This window comes from Schistocerca americana, chromosome 6 (genome assembly GCF_021461395.2).
Source record: "Schistocerca americana isolate TAMUIC-IGC-003095 chromosome 6, iqSchAmer2.1, whole genome shotgun sequence".
In the NCBI taxonomy this organism is placed as follows: Eukaryota; Metazoa; Arthropoda; class Insecta; order Orthoptera; family Acrididae; genus Schistocerca; species Schistocerca americana.
This window is the reverse complement of record NC_060124.1, coordinates 227303618-227323863: the sequence shown is the minus strand read 5'-3', so window position 1 is coordinate 227323863 and position 20246 is coordinate 227303618. Positions and strand designations below refer to the sequence as shown.

General features: G+C 45.1%; 1 protein-coding gene across 1 annotated transcript in view; it reads right to left on the bottom strand.

Annotated features, from left to right (window-relative positions):
- The window catches only part of LOC124620061 (translation initiation factor IF-2-like), a 67704-nt gene extending 48585 nt beyond the window's left edge, over positions 1-19119 (bottom strand). The window contains exon 1 of the mRNA XM_047146729.1: positions 18955-19119. Coding sequence (XP_047002685.1) covers positions 18955-19119 — 165 coding nt within the window. The remainder of the gene's footprint in view (positions 1-18954) is intronic.
- Positions 19120-20246: the final 1127 nt, after the last annotated feature.

Sequence of the window (20246 nt, the reverse complement as noted above, 5' to 3'; positions counted from 1 at the left end):
AAATCCCACACCGTGCCGGGAATCGAACCCGTGACCCCGTGCTCGGGAAGCGAGAACACGACCGCGAGACCACGAGCTGCGGACTCGAAACTACTGGTTGTTGGGCAGTATGGAGAGTGTCAGTGAAGGTAGTGTATCACTGCTCTCTGGGACATGGTTTTGCTGGTCATTGGGGCTCGGTTCGAATTGCGATTCATCACCGCAATCCTACTCCAGTCCTTGAGAGTCCAGGACGAAGATGTGTCTGGAGACGCCCCGAACAGCGGTGACTCCCGCCGGCCATATGGCCCGGCAACCACGAGTGATGGTCGGGTAGCCATTTGTTTCATAGCAGGGCTCCTCTGGCTGTCATCTGCGGCTCCTTCGCAACGCAGTGATACGTCGACGATATTCGACGTCCCATTTTGTTGCCCTTCAAGGCAGGACACTGGTCTTACATTTCAGCCAGATAATGCCCGCCCGCACACGCCGAGAGTTTCTACTGCTTGTCTTTGTGCTTGCCAAACCCTGCCTTGGCTAGAAAGGTCGCCGGATCTTACGTCACTTGAGAATACTTGGAGCACTATGGGTTGGGTTCTCCAACCATCTCGGGATTTTGATGACCTGTCAGTTGGACGAAATTTGGCACGATATCCCTTACGAGGACATCCAAGAGTTCTACCACGCAGTGCTAAGCTAACATAAGGGCCAGAGGTGAACCAATGTGTTCCCGACTTACTGAAATTGTGAAGCTCTTTATCTGAACAAATTATCAAATTTTTCTGAAATTGTAATCATTTGTTTGTCTATACATGTACTTCACATGTACCAATTTCCGTCCCTTTCGGATAATTCCTTCGAAGGGCTTCGTTTTTTCTTAGAGTGCATGCTAAGTTCAAGCGATTTAGACTTTTAAACTTTTAATATGAACAAAACATTACCGTTTAATTTATTTAATTTTACAGAAAAAACCCATGCCTTTGTGATCAATCATCAAAAGTAGTTTTGGACAAATGTTTCAAAATGCTTACTAATAGCGTTTGGAATTTAGTATGTTGATTTTCACAAACACTCGATGACCTATCTGTGGCCAAAAACTGTGGCCAAAAATGGCAGAGTCATTCCTAACTGTTTGGTGACTGCGACTGCTTATTTCAGTGTTGTTTTTTTGCTACTCTTTCGCAAATTAACATTAGTAAGAAAATCTTTTTCCGTCATGGCAGTATTAGAACACTGCACTTATTGGGACTGAACGTAATTTCTACTTCTGCAATTTTGTTGTGCCTTTCAGTCCAAAGGCTGCGTGCTACTCTATCCAGTGCAAGCCTTTCCATCTCCGAGTAACTGCTGCAGCTTACATCCTCCTGAATCTACTTGATGTACTCTTGTCGTGGTCTCCCTCTACAATTTTTACCCGCTATGCTTTCCTCCAGTGCTAAATTAGTGTTCCCTTGACGTCGCAGAATGTGTCCTACCAACCGATCCCTTCTTTTGATCAGGTTGTACCACAAATTTCTTTTCTCTCCAGTTCTATTCAGCACTTTCTCAAAATGGTTCAAATGGCTCTGAGCACTATGGGACTTAACATCTTAGGTCATCAGTCCCCTAGAACTTAGAACTACTTAAACCTAACTAACCTAAGGACAGCACACAACACCCAGCCATCAAGAGGCAGAGAAAATCCCTGACCCCGCCGGGAATCGAACCCGGAAACCCGGGCGTGGGAAGCGAGAACGCTACCGCACGACCACGAGATGCGGGCTAGCACTTTCTCATTAATTATATGATCTACCACTTAATCATCAGTATTCTTCTGTAGCACTACACTTCAAAAACTTCTGTTCTATTTCACTTCCATACATGGCTACACAATATACAAACACTTCCAGAAAAAACTTCCTAACAAATATATACTCGGCGTTAATAAGTTTATATTTTCTTCTCTATTGCCAATCTACATTTTATATCCTCTCTACTTCGACCATCGTCAGTTATTTTGCTCCCCAAATAACAAAACTCATCTTGTTGTTGTTGTAGTCTTCAGTCCTGAGGCTGGTTTGATGCAGCTCTCCATGCTACTCTATCCTGTGCAAGCTTCTTCATCTCCCAGTATCTACTGCAACCTACATCCTTCTGAATCTGCTTAGTGTATTCAACTCTTGATCTCCCTCTACGATTTTTACCCTCCACACTGCCCTCCAGTACTAAATTGGTGATCCCTTGATGCCTCAGAACATGTCCTACCAACCGATCCCTTCTTCTAGTCAAGTTGTGCCACAAACATTTCTTCTCCCCAATCCTATTCAATACCTCCTCATTAGTTATGTGATATACCCATCTAATCTTCAGCATTCTTCTTTAGCACCACATATCGAAAGCTTCTATTCTCTTCTTGTCTAAACTATTTATCGTCCATGTTTCACTTCCATACATGGCTGCACTCCATACAAATACTTTCAGAAACGACTTCCTGACACTTAAATCTATACCTGGCGTTAACAAATTTCTCTTCTTCAGAATCGCTTTCCTTGCCATTGCCAGTCTACATTTTATATCCTCTCTACTTCGACCATCATCAGATATTTTGCTCCCCAAATAGCAAAAGTCCTTTACTACTTTAAGTGTCTCATTTCCTAATCTAATTCCCTCAGCATCACCCGACTTGATTCGACCACATTCCATTATACTCGTTTTGCTTTTGTCGATGTTCATCTTATATCCTCCTTTCTAGACACTATCCATTCCGTTCAACTGCTCTTCCAAGTCCTTTGCTCATCTACTACTACTGTAAGTGTCTCATTTCCTAATCTAATTCGCTCAGCATCACCTGATTTAATGCGACTACATTCTGTTTTACTTTTGTTTATGTTCATGATCTTATATCCTCCATCCAAGACACTGTCTATTCCATTCAGCTGCTCTTCCAAGTCCTTTGCTGCCTCTGACAGATTTACAAAGTCATCGGCAAATCTCAAAGTTTTTGTTTCTTCTCCCTGGATTTTAATTCCTACTTTAGATTTTTCTTTTGTTTCCTTTACTGTTGTTCAATATATAGATTGAATAACATCGGGGATACGCTGCACCAATATTTCGCTCCCGTCTCAATCACTGCTTCCCTTTCAAGCCCTCGAGTCATATAACGGCCGTCTGGTCTCTGTACAAATTGTAAATACCCCTTCGCTCCCTGTATTTTACCCCTTCCCTCAGAATTTAAAAAGAGAGTGTTCCAACCAACATTATCAACAGCATCCTTTAAGTCTACAAATGCTATAAACATAGGTCTTCCTTTCCTTAATTTATCTTCTATGAGAAGTCGTAGGCTTAGTATTGTCTCCCGTGTTCCTACATTTCCCCGGAATCCAAACTGATCTTCCCTGAGGTCGGCTTCTACCAGTTTTTGCAACCTGCTGTAATGAATTCGTGTTAGTACTTAGCAACCATGACTTATTAAACTGATAGTTAGGTCATTTTCACACCTACCAGCACCTGCTTTCTTTGCAATTGGTATTTTTATACTCTTCTTGAAGTGTGAGGGTAATTCGCCTGTCTCGTACATCTCGCTCACCAGATGGAAGAGTTTAGTCTTGGTTGGCTCTCCCAAGGCTATCAGTAGTTCTAAAGGAATGTTGTCTACTGCCAGGGCCTTGTTTCGACTTAAGACTTTCAGTGCTCTGTCAGATTCTTCACGCATTATCATTTCTCTCATCTCATCTTTATCTACACTCCTGGAAATTGAAATAAGAACACCGTGAATTCATTGTCCCAGGAAGGGGAAACTTTATTGACACATTCCTGGGGTCAGATACATCACATGATCACACTGACAGAACCACAGGCACATAGGCACAGGCAACAGAGCATGCACAATGTCGGCACTAGTACAGTGTATATCCACCTTTCGCAGCAATGCAGGCTGCTATTCTCCCATGGAGACGATCGTAGAGATGCTGGATGTAGTCCTGTGGAACGGCTTGCCATGCCATTTCCACCTGGCGCCACAGTTGGACCAGCGTTCGTGCTGGACGTGCAGACCGCGTGAGACGACGCTTCATACAGTCCCAAACATGCTCAATGGGGGACAGATCCGGAGATCTTGCTGGCCAGGGTAGTTGACTTACACCTTCTAGAGCACGTTGGGTGGCACGGGATACATGCGGACGTGCATTGTCCTGTTGGAGCAGCAAGTTCGCTTGCCGGTCTAGGAATGGTAGAACGATGGGTTCGATGACGGTTTGGATGTACCGTGCACTATTCAGTGTCCCCTCGACGATCACCAGTGGTGTACGGCCAGTGTAGGAGATCGCTCCCCACACCATGATGCCGGGTGTTGGCCCTGTGTGCCTCGGTCGTATGCAGTCCTGATTGTGGCGCTCACCTGCACGGCGCCAAACACGCATATGACCATCATTGGCACCAAGGCAGAAGCGACTCTCATCGCTGAAGACGACACGTCTCCATTCGTCCCTCCATTCACGCCTGTCGCGACACCACTGGAGGCGGGCTGCACGATGTTGGGGCGTGAGCGGAAGACGGCCTAACGGTGTGCGGGACCGTAGCCCAGCTTCATGGAGACGGTTGCGAATGGTCCTCGCCCATACCCCAGGAGCAACAGTGTCCCTAATTTGCTGGGAAGTGGCGGTGCGGTCCCCTACGGCACTGCGTAGGATCCTACGGTCTTGGCGTGCATCCGTGCGTCGCTGCGGTCCGGTCCTAGGTCGACGGGCACGTGCACCTTCCGCCGACCACTGGCGACAACATCGATGTACTGTGGAGACCTCACGCCCCACGTGTTGAGCAATTCGGCGGTACGTCCACCCGGCCTCCCGCATGCCCACTATACGCCCTCGCTCAAAGTCCGTCAACTGCACATACGGTTCACGTCCACGCTGTCGCGGCATGCTACCAGTGTTAAAGACTGCGATGGAGCTCCGTATGCCACGGCAAACTGGCTGATACTGACGGCGGCGGTGCACAAATGCTGCGCAGCTAGCGCCATTCGACGGCCAACACCGCGGTTCCTGGTGTGTCCGCTGTGCCGTGCGTGTGATCATTGCTTGTACAGCCCTCTCGCAGTGTCCGGAGCAAGTATGGTGGGTCTGACACACCTGGTGTCAATGTGTTCTTTTTTCCATTTCCAGGAGTGTATTTCCACTTCCATATCTATAATACTGCTCTCAAGTACATCTCCCTTATATGGACGATCTTTATACTCCTTCCATCTTCAAGTTTTCCCTTTTTGCTTAGGACTGGTTTTCCATCTGAGCTCTTGCTATTTATTCAGGTTGTTCTCTTTTGTCCAAAAGTGTCTTTAACTTTCCTGGAGGTGGTGTCTGTCTTTCTCCTAGTGATATATCTTCCTAAATTCTTACATTTGTCCTCCACCCATTCCTGGTCAGCCGTTTTGCACGTCCTGTCAGCTTCATTTTCTTAGACGTTTGTATTCCCTTTCGCCTGCTTCATTTACCGCATTTTTATATTTTCTCCATTCATGAAGTAAATTTAATATCTCTTGTATTATCCTAGGATTTCTGCTAGCCCACGTCTTTATTCCTACTTGATCCTGTACTGCCTTCATTATTTCATCTCTCAGAGCTATCCTTTCTTCTTCTACTGTATTCCTTTCCCCTGTTCCTGTCAATAGTTTCTTAATGCTCCCTCTGAAACTCTCTAAAATCTTTGGTTCTTTCAGTTTATCCAGGTTCCATCTCCTTAAAATTCTACCTTTTTGCAGTTTCTCCAGTTTTAATTTACAGTTCGTAACCAATAAATTGTGGTCAGATCCATCATCTGCCCCTGGAAATGCCTTACAATTTAATATCTGATTCCGAAATCTCTATCTTATATAATCAATCCGAAACCTTCATTCATGGTTCTTAAACCCCAGTGTTGGCAAAGATTAAATTATGCGCTGTGCAAAATTCCACCACATGGCTTCCTTTTTCATTCCTTTGCACCAGTCCACAATCACCCACTATTTTTCCTACTCTTTCTTATTCTACTGCCGAATTCCAATCCCTCTTGATTATTAAATTTTCGCTTCCCTTAACTAGCTGAATAATTTCCTTTATCTCATCATACATTTCTTCAATCTCTTCATCATCTGCGAATCTAGTTGGCATATAAACTTGTACTACTGTCCGGGGTGTGGGCTTCGTGTCTGTCTTGGCTACAATAATGTGTTCACTATGCTGTTCATGCCGACGGCCTTGCCGCAGTGGTAATACCGGTTCCCGTCAGATCACCGAAATTAAGCGCTGGCTGGGCTAGCACTTGGATGGTGACCATCTGGCTGCAGAGTGCTGTTGGCAAGCGGGGTTGCACTCAGTCCTTGTGAGGCAAACTGAGGAGCTACTTGACTGAGAAGTAGCCGGTGTGCTGACCACATGCCCCTCCATAGCCGTACCCAGTGACGCCTATGGGCTGAGGATGACACGGCGGCTGGTCAATACCTCTGGGCCTTCATGGCCTGTTCGGGAAGAGTTTTTTATGCTGTTCATAGTAGCTTATCTGCGTTCCAATATTTTTTGTTCATTATTAAACCTACTCCTGTATTACACCTATTTTATTTTGTATTTATTACCCTGTATTCACCTGACCAGAAGTCCTGTTCCTTCGGCCACCGAACTTCACCAACTCCCACTATATCTAACTTTAACCAATTTGAAGTTTTCTAACCTAACTGCCCCATGAAGGGATCCGAGATTCCACGCTCCGACCCGTAGAACGCCAGTTTTGTTTCTCGTGATAACGAAATCGTTCTGAGTAGTCTCCGTCCCGAGATCCGAATGGGGTACTATTTTACCTACGGAATATTTTACTCAAGAGGATGCCATCATCACTTAACCATACAGTAGAGCTGCAAGCCCTCGGAAAAAATTACGGCTGTAGTTTCCCATTGCTTTCAGCCGTCCGCAGTACGAGAAGAAGAAGGCCATTTTGGTTGATGTTACAAGGCCAGATCAGTCAATCATCCAGACTGTTGCCCCTGCTCCGGCCGGTGTGGCCGCACGGTTCTAGGCGCTCCAGTTTGGAACCGCGTGACCGCTACGGTCGCAGGTTCGAATCCTGTCTCGGGCATGGATGTGTGTGACGTCCTTAGGTTATTTAGGTTTAAGTAGTTCTAAGTTCTAGGGGACTGATGACCACAGATGTTAAGTCCCATAGTGCTCAGAGCCATTTGAACCATTTTTGTTGCCCTTGCAACTACTGAAAAGGCTGCTGCCCCTCTTCAGGAACCACACGTTTGTCTGGCCTCTGAACAGATACCCCTCCGTTGTGGTTGCACCTACTGTACGGCTGTCTGTATCGGTGAGGTCCATGGTTCATAATAATAATAATAATAATAATAATAATAATTTGCCTTTGATAAGCGTTTATTTTTCTATGATGACATTTCAAGATGCCTGGCATCCCATCTTCATGTGTTTGCAGTTATTTGCGTTTTGTAAACACTGTTTCTTTACTAATGGTGTTGCACACTTTTGCAACGGAAGTTTTTAAGACAACTGTTGTCGGAACGTCGCAAGTCTTAACAATGTTCAGACGCGTAAATAAATGTAAACATCTGAAGATGGGGTGAACATAAAAAGAATGTATACTCAGAAACGCTTGTTTCCATGCATAGTTTGTTGGCTCTCATATCGATGCGCTACCCCATGTCGGTTAACATCATAGTCGCTGTAGTTTTAACTTTACACGCTAGGAGTACCGTTGTTGCGTCACTTGATGAGGCATCCCATGAGCTTAAGTATGCGAATCAGGACCTCGGGTCACCAAAGTTTGCCAGTGTCTGACGTGAAACGTTTCCAAACGGCCAGAGGGCTGTGTTATGGTGATACTAACATTTTGAGAGGAGAGGTTCACAAAGTTTTTTCCTTACAGTCTCGGAAAGGGTTATGTTACGTCTCTCTCCCTCTCTCTCTCACACACACACACGCACAGATATACAGTGGGTGTTCATATTAATACTGGGTGATTACCATAAAAGTGCAGCTAGTCACAGAGGTCCAGTCGGACTGTTATTATTATATGGCAGTGAAACTTGGGAGGTATTCTAATGCGTTAGTGCAGAACCCATTTAGGCTGGAAAGAAACTAGTTTCAATTTAGGACTCCAGATGCATAGCTGGCGCTCTGAATGCAAGAAAGACGTATGTAAATGTTTCCCTGTACAATGGATTAGGAACAGGATGTAGGCAAAAAAGGTCAAACATATGAGCAAGGCATAATGTTTTGATTTTTTAACTGCTGATTACGTAGGTTGTTCAACATGAGCACTGGAAACATGGGCGGGGTGCTTCGTACGTAAACTGAAGGATCAATCGTTGTTCGTAGCAGTTCTGGTGGAATCTGAGCAACGTGTTTCTGTATTTTGGCCTCCAGATCAGGTTGAGACCGAACGTATCCCTGTGTAAGCATTTATCGAGTAGCACTGATATCGATTATGATAACATCGCTATGGTCGCTTCTTTTGTTTTTTCGCGCCAGAACCAGCGAGAGAGTCACGTGGTGGTGTTTAACAGTGTGCGTGGTGTGAAGATGTTAAGAAATCAGGCTAAGAGAACAAGTAAATTTTGTGACTATAAAGGTGTTTGATGCTGTGTAACCATTCGTGTATCTCACGAAACGTAATCCGCGGTTCGCGAAGTCATAAACCACGAGAACAATCGCGAGAACATGATTAGATACCCGCGAGCATCTCATTCGTGCCGGTAAATGAAACTTGGATTGCCTATATTGCCACGAACGCCGCGTCTGGATTGCAGTGTGGGATAATGTATTGTGGCGTAGTGTTACTGTATGTATCAGTGTATCAACACATCAACATGTATCAGCCCTGTGTAGCGCAAGTGTTAAAAAATACATCAGTGGATTATACTAGGCTAAAACTTCAATTTTGGTAGTTGGTACTCCTTTGTCCCCCTTGTTAGTTATCGTTTATTACAGCAATACTCAAGCTGCTGTTCCTAGACTGCAAGGGAAGAAGCAAATGACTATTGGATTTACGAGGTGAGTGGGTACAATTAGCAAACTCAGACGGAACAATAACCCCACCCTCCCCCATTCGCTTACACCTGGTAAACGTGTTCTTTTAGATATCCGCAGAGCCAAACGTTCCATGGATTCAGATCAGGTCACTCTGCAGGCTATGCATACGAAAACCTTATGGAGATAACACATTCGTGGAAGGTTGCATTAAGCAGATCTTTCACTGGGCGAGAGACATTAGGTGCTGCGTCATCTTGCATGAGGCAGTGGTTTCCACAATCTTGCGCTCTTCCATAGACGGAATCACATGCAGTGCAAGGAGGTCTCAATAACATGCACGCGTCACGGTACACCTGAGAGGCCCTCTGGGTGTATTGTCTTCAGAGAAGAGTGGACGGAGAGTAAAAGTGCTCGTGAATCCAAACAACACAGTCACGTATGGCGAATGTAGTGGGTCGTCGTGCACAACACGCGATTTAATAATGCTCAAAATTCGGCAGTTCTGTGTATTCAGTGCATCCTGTAGTGTAAAATGTGCCTCATCACTCGAATGTATACTGCCCGGCTATATGCCATCAATTTCGAAGCGTGCAAGAAACCGAAGAATAAATTCAGAACGTTGCTGCAGATGATGGTGTTTCAGTTGCTGCACCGTCTGGATCTTGTACGGGTACCAGCGTAAAATAGACAGCAAAACTTTTCATTCTGTTAACCAAGGGACGATAATTCTAGCGACTGCACGAGCAGATCGCTGTTGCAGAAGCAGCGAAAAAAGCATGCCAAATTTAAAAGAACGCAAAATCCCCAAGACTGGCAAAGTTTTGCAGAAGTTCGAAATATAGCGCGTACTTCAATGCGAGATGCTTTCAGTAATTTCCACAACGAAACTCTGTGTCGAAATCTGGCAGAAAACCCAAAGAGATTCTGATCATACATAAAGCCCACCAGTGGCAAGACGCAATCAATACCTTGACTGCTCGATAACAACGGTGACGTCACTGATGACAGTGGCACTAAAGCAGAGTTATTAAACACGGTTTTCCGAAACTCCTTCACCAAAGAAGACGAAGTAAATATTCCTGAATTCCAATCAAGAACAACTGCCAAGATGAGAAACATAGAAGCAGATATCCTCAGAATAACGAAGCAGCTTAAATCACTTAATAAAGGCAAGGCCTCCGGTCCACATTGTGTACCAGTCAGGTTCCTCTCAGAGTATGCTGATACAACAGCTCCATATTTAGCAACTATGTACAACCGCTCGCTCACAGAAAGATCCGTACCTAAAGAATGGAAAATTGCTCCAGTCACACCAATACCCAAAATAGGAAGTAGGAGTAATCCGTTGAATTACAGGCTCATATCACAAACGTCGATCTGCAGCAGCGTTTTCGAACATATACTGTATTCGAACATTATGGAGTATCTCGAAGGAAACGATTTATTGACACATAGCACGGTTTCAGAAAATATCGTTCTTGTGAAACACAACTACTAGCTCTTTATACTCATGAAGTAATAAGTGCTATCGACAGAGGATGTCAAATTGATTCCACATTTTTAGATTTCCAGAAGGCTTTCGACACTGTTCCTCACAAGCATCTTCTAACCAAACTGCGTGCCCACGGAGTATCACCTCAGTTGTGCGACATGATTCGTGATTTCCTGTCAGAAAGATCACAGTCCGTGGTAATAGACGGAAAGTCGTCGAGTAACACGGAAATAATATCCGGCGTTCCCCAAGGAAGTGTTACAGGACCTGTATTGTTCCTGACCTATATTAACGACATAGGAGACGATCTCAGTAGCCGTCTTGGATTGTTTGTAGATGATGCTCTCATTTTCCGTCTTGTAAAGTCATCAGACGACCAAAACGAATTGCAAAATGACTTAGACAAGATATCTGTATGGTGCGAAAAGCGGCAATTCACCCTTAGATAAGATATCTCTGTGATGCGCAAAGTGGCAGTTCACCCTGATTAAAGAAAGGTTTGAAGTTATTCACATGAGTACTAAAAGAAATCCGCTAAATTTCGATTACGCGATAAGTCACACAAATCTGAAAGCTGTGAATTCAACTAAATACTTAGGGATTACAATTACAAATAAAGTAAATGGAAACGATCACATAGATAATGTTGTGGGTAGAGCCAACCGAAGACTGCGATTCATTGGCAAAATACGTAGAAGGTGCGACAGGTCTACTAAAAATACTGCTTACACCGCTATTGTCCGCCTTATTCTGGAGTATTGCTGTGCGGTGTGGGATCCGCATCAGTTGGGACTGACGGATGCCATCGAAAAAGTACCAAGAAGGGCAGCTCGTTTTGTATTATCGCGAAGTAGGGAAGATAGTGCCACAGATATGATACGTGGAGTGGCTATCACTAAAAGAAAGGCCTTTCTCGTTGCGACGGATCTTCTCATGAAATTTCAATCACAAATTTTCCCTTCCTATTCCGAAAACATTCTATTAGCACCCACCTGCATAGGGAGAAATGATCATCATGATAAAATAAAAGAAATCAGGGCTCGCACAGAAAAATTTAAGTGCTCGTTACCCCGCGCGCCGCTCGAGAGTGGAACGCTAGAGAGACAGTTTGAAGGTGGTTCATTGAACCCTCTGCCAGGCACTTTATTGTGAATAGCAGAGTAATCACATATATGTAGATGTAGATGTAGCAGTAGCACTACCCAGGGTATGTGCTGCGTGTTCAGTTACAGCAATAGCACCTCTTCCAGGTGCCACCCTAAGCTCACCCGTGTTTTAGAGTTTCATTATCACCTTTTTTTAAACCATGAAATGACATTGGGCCTCTCCTTAGACCTTTCAGTTGGCGATGCTCTCTCAACACAACACTGTGACTGGTGCCGTTCACATAAAAAGAGTTTTTACTAACAGTTCGCTGTCTCTCCTCTCGATAGCCGTCAATTGACTCACGCTATGGCTTGTCAAATGACTTTGTGGATGTCATAACGTCATACAAATAGTGTGAAACGTCCCCTTAGAAAAATTAGTGAATTACTGTGCTGATAAATGTCTTACATTATTTGATTTTCAAACAGCTGAGCAAAACTGAACGTACTCAGACATTTCGCTCTTTGCCTATTCTGATCAACACTAAACTGACACACAATATTTTTTAGCGCAACGCAGTCTGACTTTCAATAATCCCTACAAAAGAATGGCCCTGACTAACATTAACCTATACCTTTCACAAATCACTTACCTCACAAAAATCTTCGTTACTCGAATTACGGCAATACAGCGAGCGCCACTACTGCCAGCTAAATAAAAGATTCAAGCTACTGAAGGCACTAACTACTGATATGCATAGTTAGCAAATGAAAGATTTTGATAGACAACAAACAATGTATTTACCTTAATAGTGTTCAAAAGTCATAATATATATAGCAGTTCATGACATACATTCTTACAAATGTACTGTTTCTGATGGACACACGTCCAGATCATCCGCTCTTAAAAATCCGCCATCTCACTTGCCCACATCCACCACTGCTGGCGGCTCACCTCGAACTGCGCAACGCTACGCGCTGTTAACAGCCAACTGTCCAACACTACAATGGTGAACATTGCAACAAAGCCGACCAGCCTCAGACTGCACGCAGCACGGTCAGTGATTTTCATACAGAGCGCTACGTGGCGTTACCAATATAAAAACCTAAACAGCCTACTTACAAGTGTACAACGCCAGATACGCACCTGGTACCCAAAACTGGAACTAAAGTTTTTCCAGCGAAACTCGGTTCTGCTTTAACCACGTTTCTCTGCTCTCACATTGGACCTCCGTGAGTAACTGCCCTTTAATTATAAACACCCGATATGTTGTATAACCTTGAAAACTGTTGTGTAAAAATATTTACCCTTATTTCAAGATTAAATATACTTATGATGATGTTTGGTTTTTGTTACACGTCTACTAGGGAACCAATGAAGTTTCGGTACAGGTGTATGTTACTGAACACTTCACCACAAGCAGCACTGTGTGAGCTATATCGCGAAGCCCCCCCCCCCCCCCTCCCCCCAGGAGAAAGCTCAATGTATTGTGTGGCTTGCAGATCACTGATTACTGTGCAGCGAAAGTTTGTGTCTCATTATGGAAAGAAAGTATCTGATGTTAAGTTAATCAGAACATGGATTGAAACTTTTTAGTAACGGGGTTGGTTTGGATATGGACAAGCAGTGGAAGAAAATCTGTTTCGGAGGAGACTGAGCAGGTAGTTCAAAGCACATTCACGAGGTCGCCACTGAAGTGGAGTAGACAAGCTTCCCAGGAGTTTCAAGTGTCAAAGAGTACAGTCCATAGAGCGGTTCGCAAACGTTTTAAATTTTGTGTGTACAAGGTCTAATTTGCTTAGACGTCACAACCAGATGATTACCAAAAACGTGAACAGTTCGCAGAGGACATACTGAAGCGTTTGGATGAGGACAATGATTTCTTGAAGCGTGTGTGTTTTTTCGATGAGGCTACATCTCATGTTTGTGGTTCATTTAACAGCCATAATGTCCAGATCCATGGATCGAAAAATCCTCATGTCATATGAGAACACATTCAGGACAGTGCAAAGATCAATGTGTGTCTTGGGTTAATGTGTACGTAATGTGTAGTGATTGGCTCATTGTTCTTTCTTGAAAGCAATGAAAGTGGATATGTTTACCGAGGCATGTTGGGTGAATTACACCATTCCACAGCTACACGATAGGCAAGAAACTATTATCTTTCAGCAAGACAGCGCCTAGAAGCCTGCGATTTTGTTAATGAAATCTCCCCCATCAGGTGGGATGGCAGAGATCACTCAATTCCATGACCTCGTGATCACCTGACACTTAGATTTCTTTCTTGGGATAGGTGAAACACACTGTGTACAAAAACCGCATTTCCTGATTTGTGACGGTGCAGCAATGCAATAGAGCTGCCATTGGCATAGACACACCAGACATGCTGCAGAATATGTGGCAACAGACCAAATATCGGCTTGACATTTCACTTGTTATCGGAGGTACAAATGTGGAAGTGATTTAAATACTGAAATGTGTTACCTGTATCATACACCAAAGAGCTAAAGAAAGTTGTACACCTGCATAATATTGTGTAGGACCCTCGCGAGAACGTAGAAGTGTTGCAACACGACATGGCGTGGACTCGACTAATGTCTAAAGTAGTGCTGGAGGGAACTGACACCATGAATCTTGCAGGGCTGTCCATAAATCCGTAAGAGTACGAGGGTGTGGTGATCTATTCTGAACAGACGCTGCAAGGTATCCCAGATATGCTCAATAATGTTCGCGTCTGGGGAGTTTGGTGGCCAGCAGAAGTGTTTAAGCTCAGTAAAGTGTTCCTGGAGCCATTCCGTAGCAATTCTGGACGTGTGGGGTGTCGCATTGTCCTGCTGGAATTGTCCAAGTCCGTAGGAATGTACAATGGACATGAATGGATGCAGTGATCAGACAGGATGTTTACGTACGTGTCGCCTATCAGAGGCATATCTAGACATATCAGAAGTCCCATATCACTTCAACTGCACACGCCCCACGCCATTACAGAACCACCACCAGCTTGAACAGTTCCTTGCTGACACGCAGGATCCATGTTCAAAATGTGTGTGAATTTCTAAGGGATCAAACAGCTGAGATCATGGATCCCTAGACTTACACACTATTTAAAATAACTTGTGCTAAGAACAACACAATGCTCATGCCCGAGGGAGGACTCGAACATCTCGCGGGAGGAGCCGCGCAATCCGTGACATGGCGCCCCAAACGGCGCGGCCACTCCGCGCCGCCAGGGTCCATGTATTCATGAAGTTGTCTCCATACCCGTACACGTCCATCCGCTCGATACAATTGAAACGAGACTCCTCCGACCAACCAACATGTTTCCAGTCATCAACAGTCCAATATCGGTGTTGACGGGCCCAGGCGAGACGTAAAGCTTTGTGTCGTGCAGCCATGAAGAACACACGAGTGGGCCTTCGACTCCGGAAGCCCATATCGATGATGTTCCATTGAATGGTTGCCACGCTGACACTTGTTGATGGCCCAGCATTGACATAAGCAGCAATTTGCAGAAGGGTTGCACTTCTGTCAAGTTAAATGATTCTCTTCAGTCGTCGTTGGTCCCGTTCTTGCAGGATCTTTTTCCGGCCGCAGCGATGTCGGAGATTGATCTTTTACCGGATTCCCGGTATTCACGGTGCACTCATGAAATGATCGTACTGGAAAATCCTCACTTCATCGCCACGTCGGAGTTGCTGTGTCTGGTCGCTCGTGCGCCGACTGTAACACCACATTTAAATCTTGATAACCTGGCATTGTAGCAGCAGTAACTGACTGCTGAGGTCATCGGTCCCTGGACTTACGCACTACTTAAACTAATTTACACTAAAGACGACACACACACACCCATGCCCGGGGGAGGACTCGGCGCCTCAAACCGCGCAGCCAGTCAGTGCGGCAATCCCCAGTTCATCGCTACCTCGGAAATGCTGTGTCCCATCGCTCGTGCGCCGACTGCAACACCACTTTTAAATTCACTTAAATCTTGATAACCTTCCATTGTAGCAGAAGCAGCAGTAACCGCTCTAACAACTGCGCCAGACACTTGTCTTATACAGGCGTTGCCGACCGCAGCGCCATATTCTGCCTGTTTTTGATTACGAAGGCTTTTCCGGCGTAATAATTGATAATATTCTTCTCGGGTGTGCAGCCGGATCATAACGTCATCTTGACACAATATTTCCGCGGTCCAACTGGCCACCATATTCAGGTGAGAGTGCTGGTACACGATCTCGCCGGAACTGACTTCTCAGCGCAAGCGCCGGCCCCTATATAGTCCGCAGAAGGCCCACAACGCGCGCGCGAGAAGGTGCCGTAACTGCACTCTAGCACAAGTTAACATACCGCGCCGCCAGTGGTGGAAACAGGCGAAATCGAGACATCGCTATCAAAATTAAAAATGATTCCGACGATCGAAACACAGACTGTTGTTTTTTAATGTCTGATAACACCGGGTTCCAAGTCTTACTTAAAAGGTAACCCTTGTCTCTATTAATAAGATTATCAGATAAACGAATCTCTATGGATTCTTTTAAAACACAGTCCCAATAGCGAGATGCAGGGGCAACCATTTGTGTCTCGTATTACAGCATTCTTTCTCCCTCGGAGAGACAGTGTTCCGCCACTACAGATTTCTCAGGTTGAAGCAACCGTGTGTGCTGCTGGTGCTCAACACATCGGTCCTCAATAGTCAGGATTGTCTGACCAATATAAGACTTCCCACAGTGGCAAGGGATTTTGTACACACCGGGCTTCCTCAAACCCAAGTCATCCTTAACAGAGCCAAGAAGCGCTCTAATCTTGGCTGGCGGACGAAAAATACTTTTGATATGATATCTTCCTATCTTCGAGGAAATGCTTCCAGCAAAAGGTAGAAAAGCCAGCAATTTGCAGGCATCTTCTGGTGGTTCAGGCGATGGTCCAAACTGGAAAGCACGACGGATCTGTTTATCTGTATAGCCATTCTGCTTGAACACAACCTTAAGATGGTCCAATTCTTGTGTCAAGCTTTCTCCATCTGAAATGGCATAAGCTCTTCTTGCCAACGTCCGCAGGAGTCCCGTACGCTGGAACGATGGATGACAGCTAGAAACATGCAGGTAACGGTCCGTGTGCGTAGGCTTTCGATAAACACTGTGGCCCAGTGTCCCATCATCCTTTTTGTACACCAGAAACTCCAGAAACGGAAGCTTTCCATCACTTTCCACCTCCATGGTAAACTTGATGCTAGGATGCAGGGAATTAAAACGATCTAGGAGGCGGTCAAGAGATTCTCTCCCATGAGACCACACCATAAACGTATCGTCGACGTACCTCCAGAAACAGGTTGGTTTTGAAGAAGCCGTCTTCAGCGCCATGTCCTCAAAATCCTCCATAAGAAGGATCCTATTGGGGACAATGGGCTCCCCATAGCCACTCCATCAGCCTGTTCAAAATATTTGTCATTGAATAAAAAGTACGTCGACGTCAGCACATGGCGACAAAACTTGGTTGTTTCCTCTTCCAGTTTCTCACCAAGCACCTTCTCGCGCACGCGTTGTGGGCCTTCTGCGGCCTATATAGGGGCCGTCGCTTGCGCTGAGAAGTCAGTTCCGGAGAGATTGTATACTACAGTTCAATTCTTTTATCTTGGCGGTTCGCGCATGCCCGCCCAGACGCGGGAGATTGCTGCGTTGCCAGTTGTACGCACCAAGAGAAGCAGCGCCATAGTATAGTTGGCAAACTTACGTTTAGAGGGGGAGCGCGAAGTTTATGAAGTAAAGCCACCACGGTCGCATTAACCCTTTTGCCGCTACAGAGACGTGCTCCCCGCATTCCGCGCTGTGCGCGATTTTGTCATCACTGCACTGCTCGCCTGTGCAGACACATGGTGTTTCGACTGCTTTGACACATTTTATCATTCGATTTCACAAAAACTATTTGGCCCAAAAATTTGATTTTTACACATCTTCTTGACTGATACCTTCCCCCCGTAAATGACTTAATTTTGTTTCGATGTTCAACGCAGTTATTGTTCAGCATTAGATGTAATAAACCATTGCCCGAAATTTAGAAGAGTTTGCAGAGCTAAAAGTCCATAGCGTATACTTTCCATGTGGTCGATTTTAGTTGCCACTAGAAATTTCAAAAAATTACATTCAAACGAATAAAATTCATGAAGTAAGACACTTCGATATTGTTTTTAAATCAATAAAATATGAAGCACCAAACAAGGTTGAACTCAGAACCTTTCACTGAGCAGCCTTACATCTTAACCATTACGCTAACCCAGCTCATCATTCTACAGATCTCCTGGAGGACTTTAAAATATCATGATTTGATCCATTATAAATGGTTTTTGAAAGCCTGCGACTGTAGAAACAATAGGTTTGTTTGTAAATAAATAAATCTTCTGCTACCAGTTGTGACTAGTAGCAGAAGATTTATTTATTTATGAACAAACCTATTATTTAAAATATCACGCAAAATACCGACAAACACTGTTGGTATGACTATGAAGTACTCATGTTTCATCGAAGTGCAATAGGAAGTAAACAATTACCGCTGTTCTTTATTGCGAAAGAGCGGTTAGTGAGTATGATACAAACACCTTTCCATGCTGTCGCCTGAATTAGGAGACTTATTGTTTGTTTGGTTTAATTAATTAATAGAATATGAAGCAATTGGTATAAAGAATGCTTTTTCCAAACTTTCTACAAAATAAAGTCTGCTATCAAGACATTGCTTTTGTTCAAATACTTTATTTACGACTGAACGTTTATAAAACTGAAGACACTCGTCCGTGCTCTGCACTGCAGTCGAGCTCTGGCAACGTCGTTCTCTGTTCATTGGCTGACTGTGTTTTGCGATGTCAAATGCGCAGAACGAACCTAAACTCGGCCGCCGTCGTAAATGACGCGCACTTTAGCACTCTCACCTGAAGATAGCGGCCAGTCGGACCGCGGAAATATTATGTCAAGATGACGTTATGATCTGCCTGCACAGCCAAGAAGAATATTATTTCTGTATTTGATTATGCATGCCTATACCAGTTGGTTTGGCGCTTCAGAGTACGTTTGTGTGAGTTTCAAAACTTAATGAGTGGAAGCATGTGTGGTATAACGAATGTTTCATTTGCGGTATCCTACTAAGAGCTATACTGTTTTCTTATCAGGGTAAACTTTTACGGACAGCCTGTATTTCCCTGACGGTCGCTTCATACATTGTATGTGTGACCATTAAAGCAGAGCATTTCAGCAGAAGACTGTGGCCACACAGTGCCACGAAGGGGGCCGTGGTAGTGACAGCACTTGCTGCGCTCGCCGAAGGAGGCGGCGCTCGGCTGCCGGAACGATGCAGCACAAAAGGAGGGGAGGGGACTCGGACCAAACTGCCGCTGCGCTGTCGACGGCCGCGTTATTATGGCTGCGCCGGGGGCCCCGGGGACGGCGCAGCTGTGTAATCAGCGTGGGTCGGCAGTGCCCGGCTCGGCTTCTTCCGTTTAGAAGCTCTCAGCCACGGCGGCGGCGGCAGGGTGGCCGTGCAATCAACAGTAAAACGCCGGCACGCCGGGGCGCTCTTTGGCGAGCCAGCCATTGGGGGTCCGGCAAGTGCACATCGCCCCGATACAATGCACCGGAAATCTGCCGCGCAGCCAGTGGCGAACCGCAATGGCGCTCCAGCGTAAAGTCTTGCGGCTGATGTGAGACCACGCGGGACTCCCCGGTAAAAGAGCGGCCGAGCGCGAGAAAATCAACGACGGTACCGGCAGAATAGGAGTGCTGCAACATGAAACGGCGAATATACACTGATCGGCCATAATATCATGACCACGGTCCTATATAAACCCGTCCAACCAATAGCAGCGTCACCTGACGAGGAATGACTGCTAGTCAGACAAACGCACGGAGTACGTACGAGGGTCACTCCAAAAGAAATGCAAACTATTTTTGTAAACATACAGTTTTCATTTTGCATATGTGACAGTTTTACAGTGTGTAGATACATCCTTACTGCTTGTTTTCAAACTTAGTTCAACCTGTTCCCGTGAGTGGCGCCGTCACAGCACGTCTTCAAGATGGCTGCTACATTTGACTTTCGCCAGAAGCAACGTGCTGTCATAGAATTCCTGTGCTGTGAAAACGAGACAGTGGGAAACATCCACAAGAGGTTGAAAAGGTGTATGGAGATGCTGCTGTCGATCGCAGTACAGTTAGTCGGTGGGTAAGCATGTTACGTGATGAAAGCGGGCGCGGCAATATTGAGGATTGTCCTCGCAGTGGCAGGCCTCGTACTGCACACAGTCCAGACAATGTGCTGAGAGTTAACGAATTGGTGACTGGTGACAAACGCATCACAGTGAACGAATTGTCACGCTACGTTGGGATATGGGAAGGAAGTGTTTGCAGAATACTGAAAGAGTTGGCGTTAAAAAAAGTTTGTGCCAGGTGGGTTCCCAGGATGTAGACAGTGGCTCACAAAGAAACAAGAAAAGCGGTATGCAGCGAACTTTTGGAACAGTACAAGAATGGTGGAGATGAATTACTTGGAAGAATTGTGACAGGTGATGAAACATGGCTCCATCATTCTTCACCAGAGACGAAGCAGCAATCAGTGGAGTGGCATCAGGCAATTTCACCCAAGAAAAAAAAATTCAAAAACGCACCTTCTGCGGGAAAAGTTATGGCTACTGTGTTTTTCGATTCCGAAGGACTCTTGCTTGT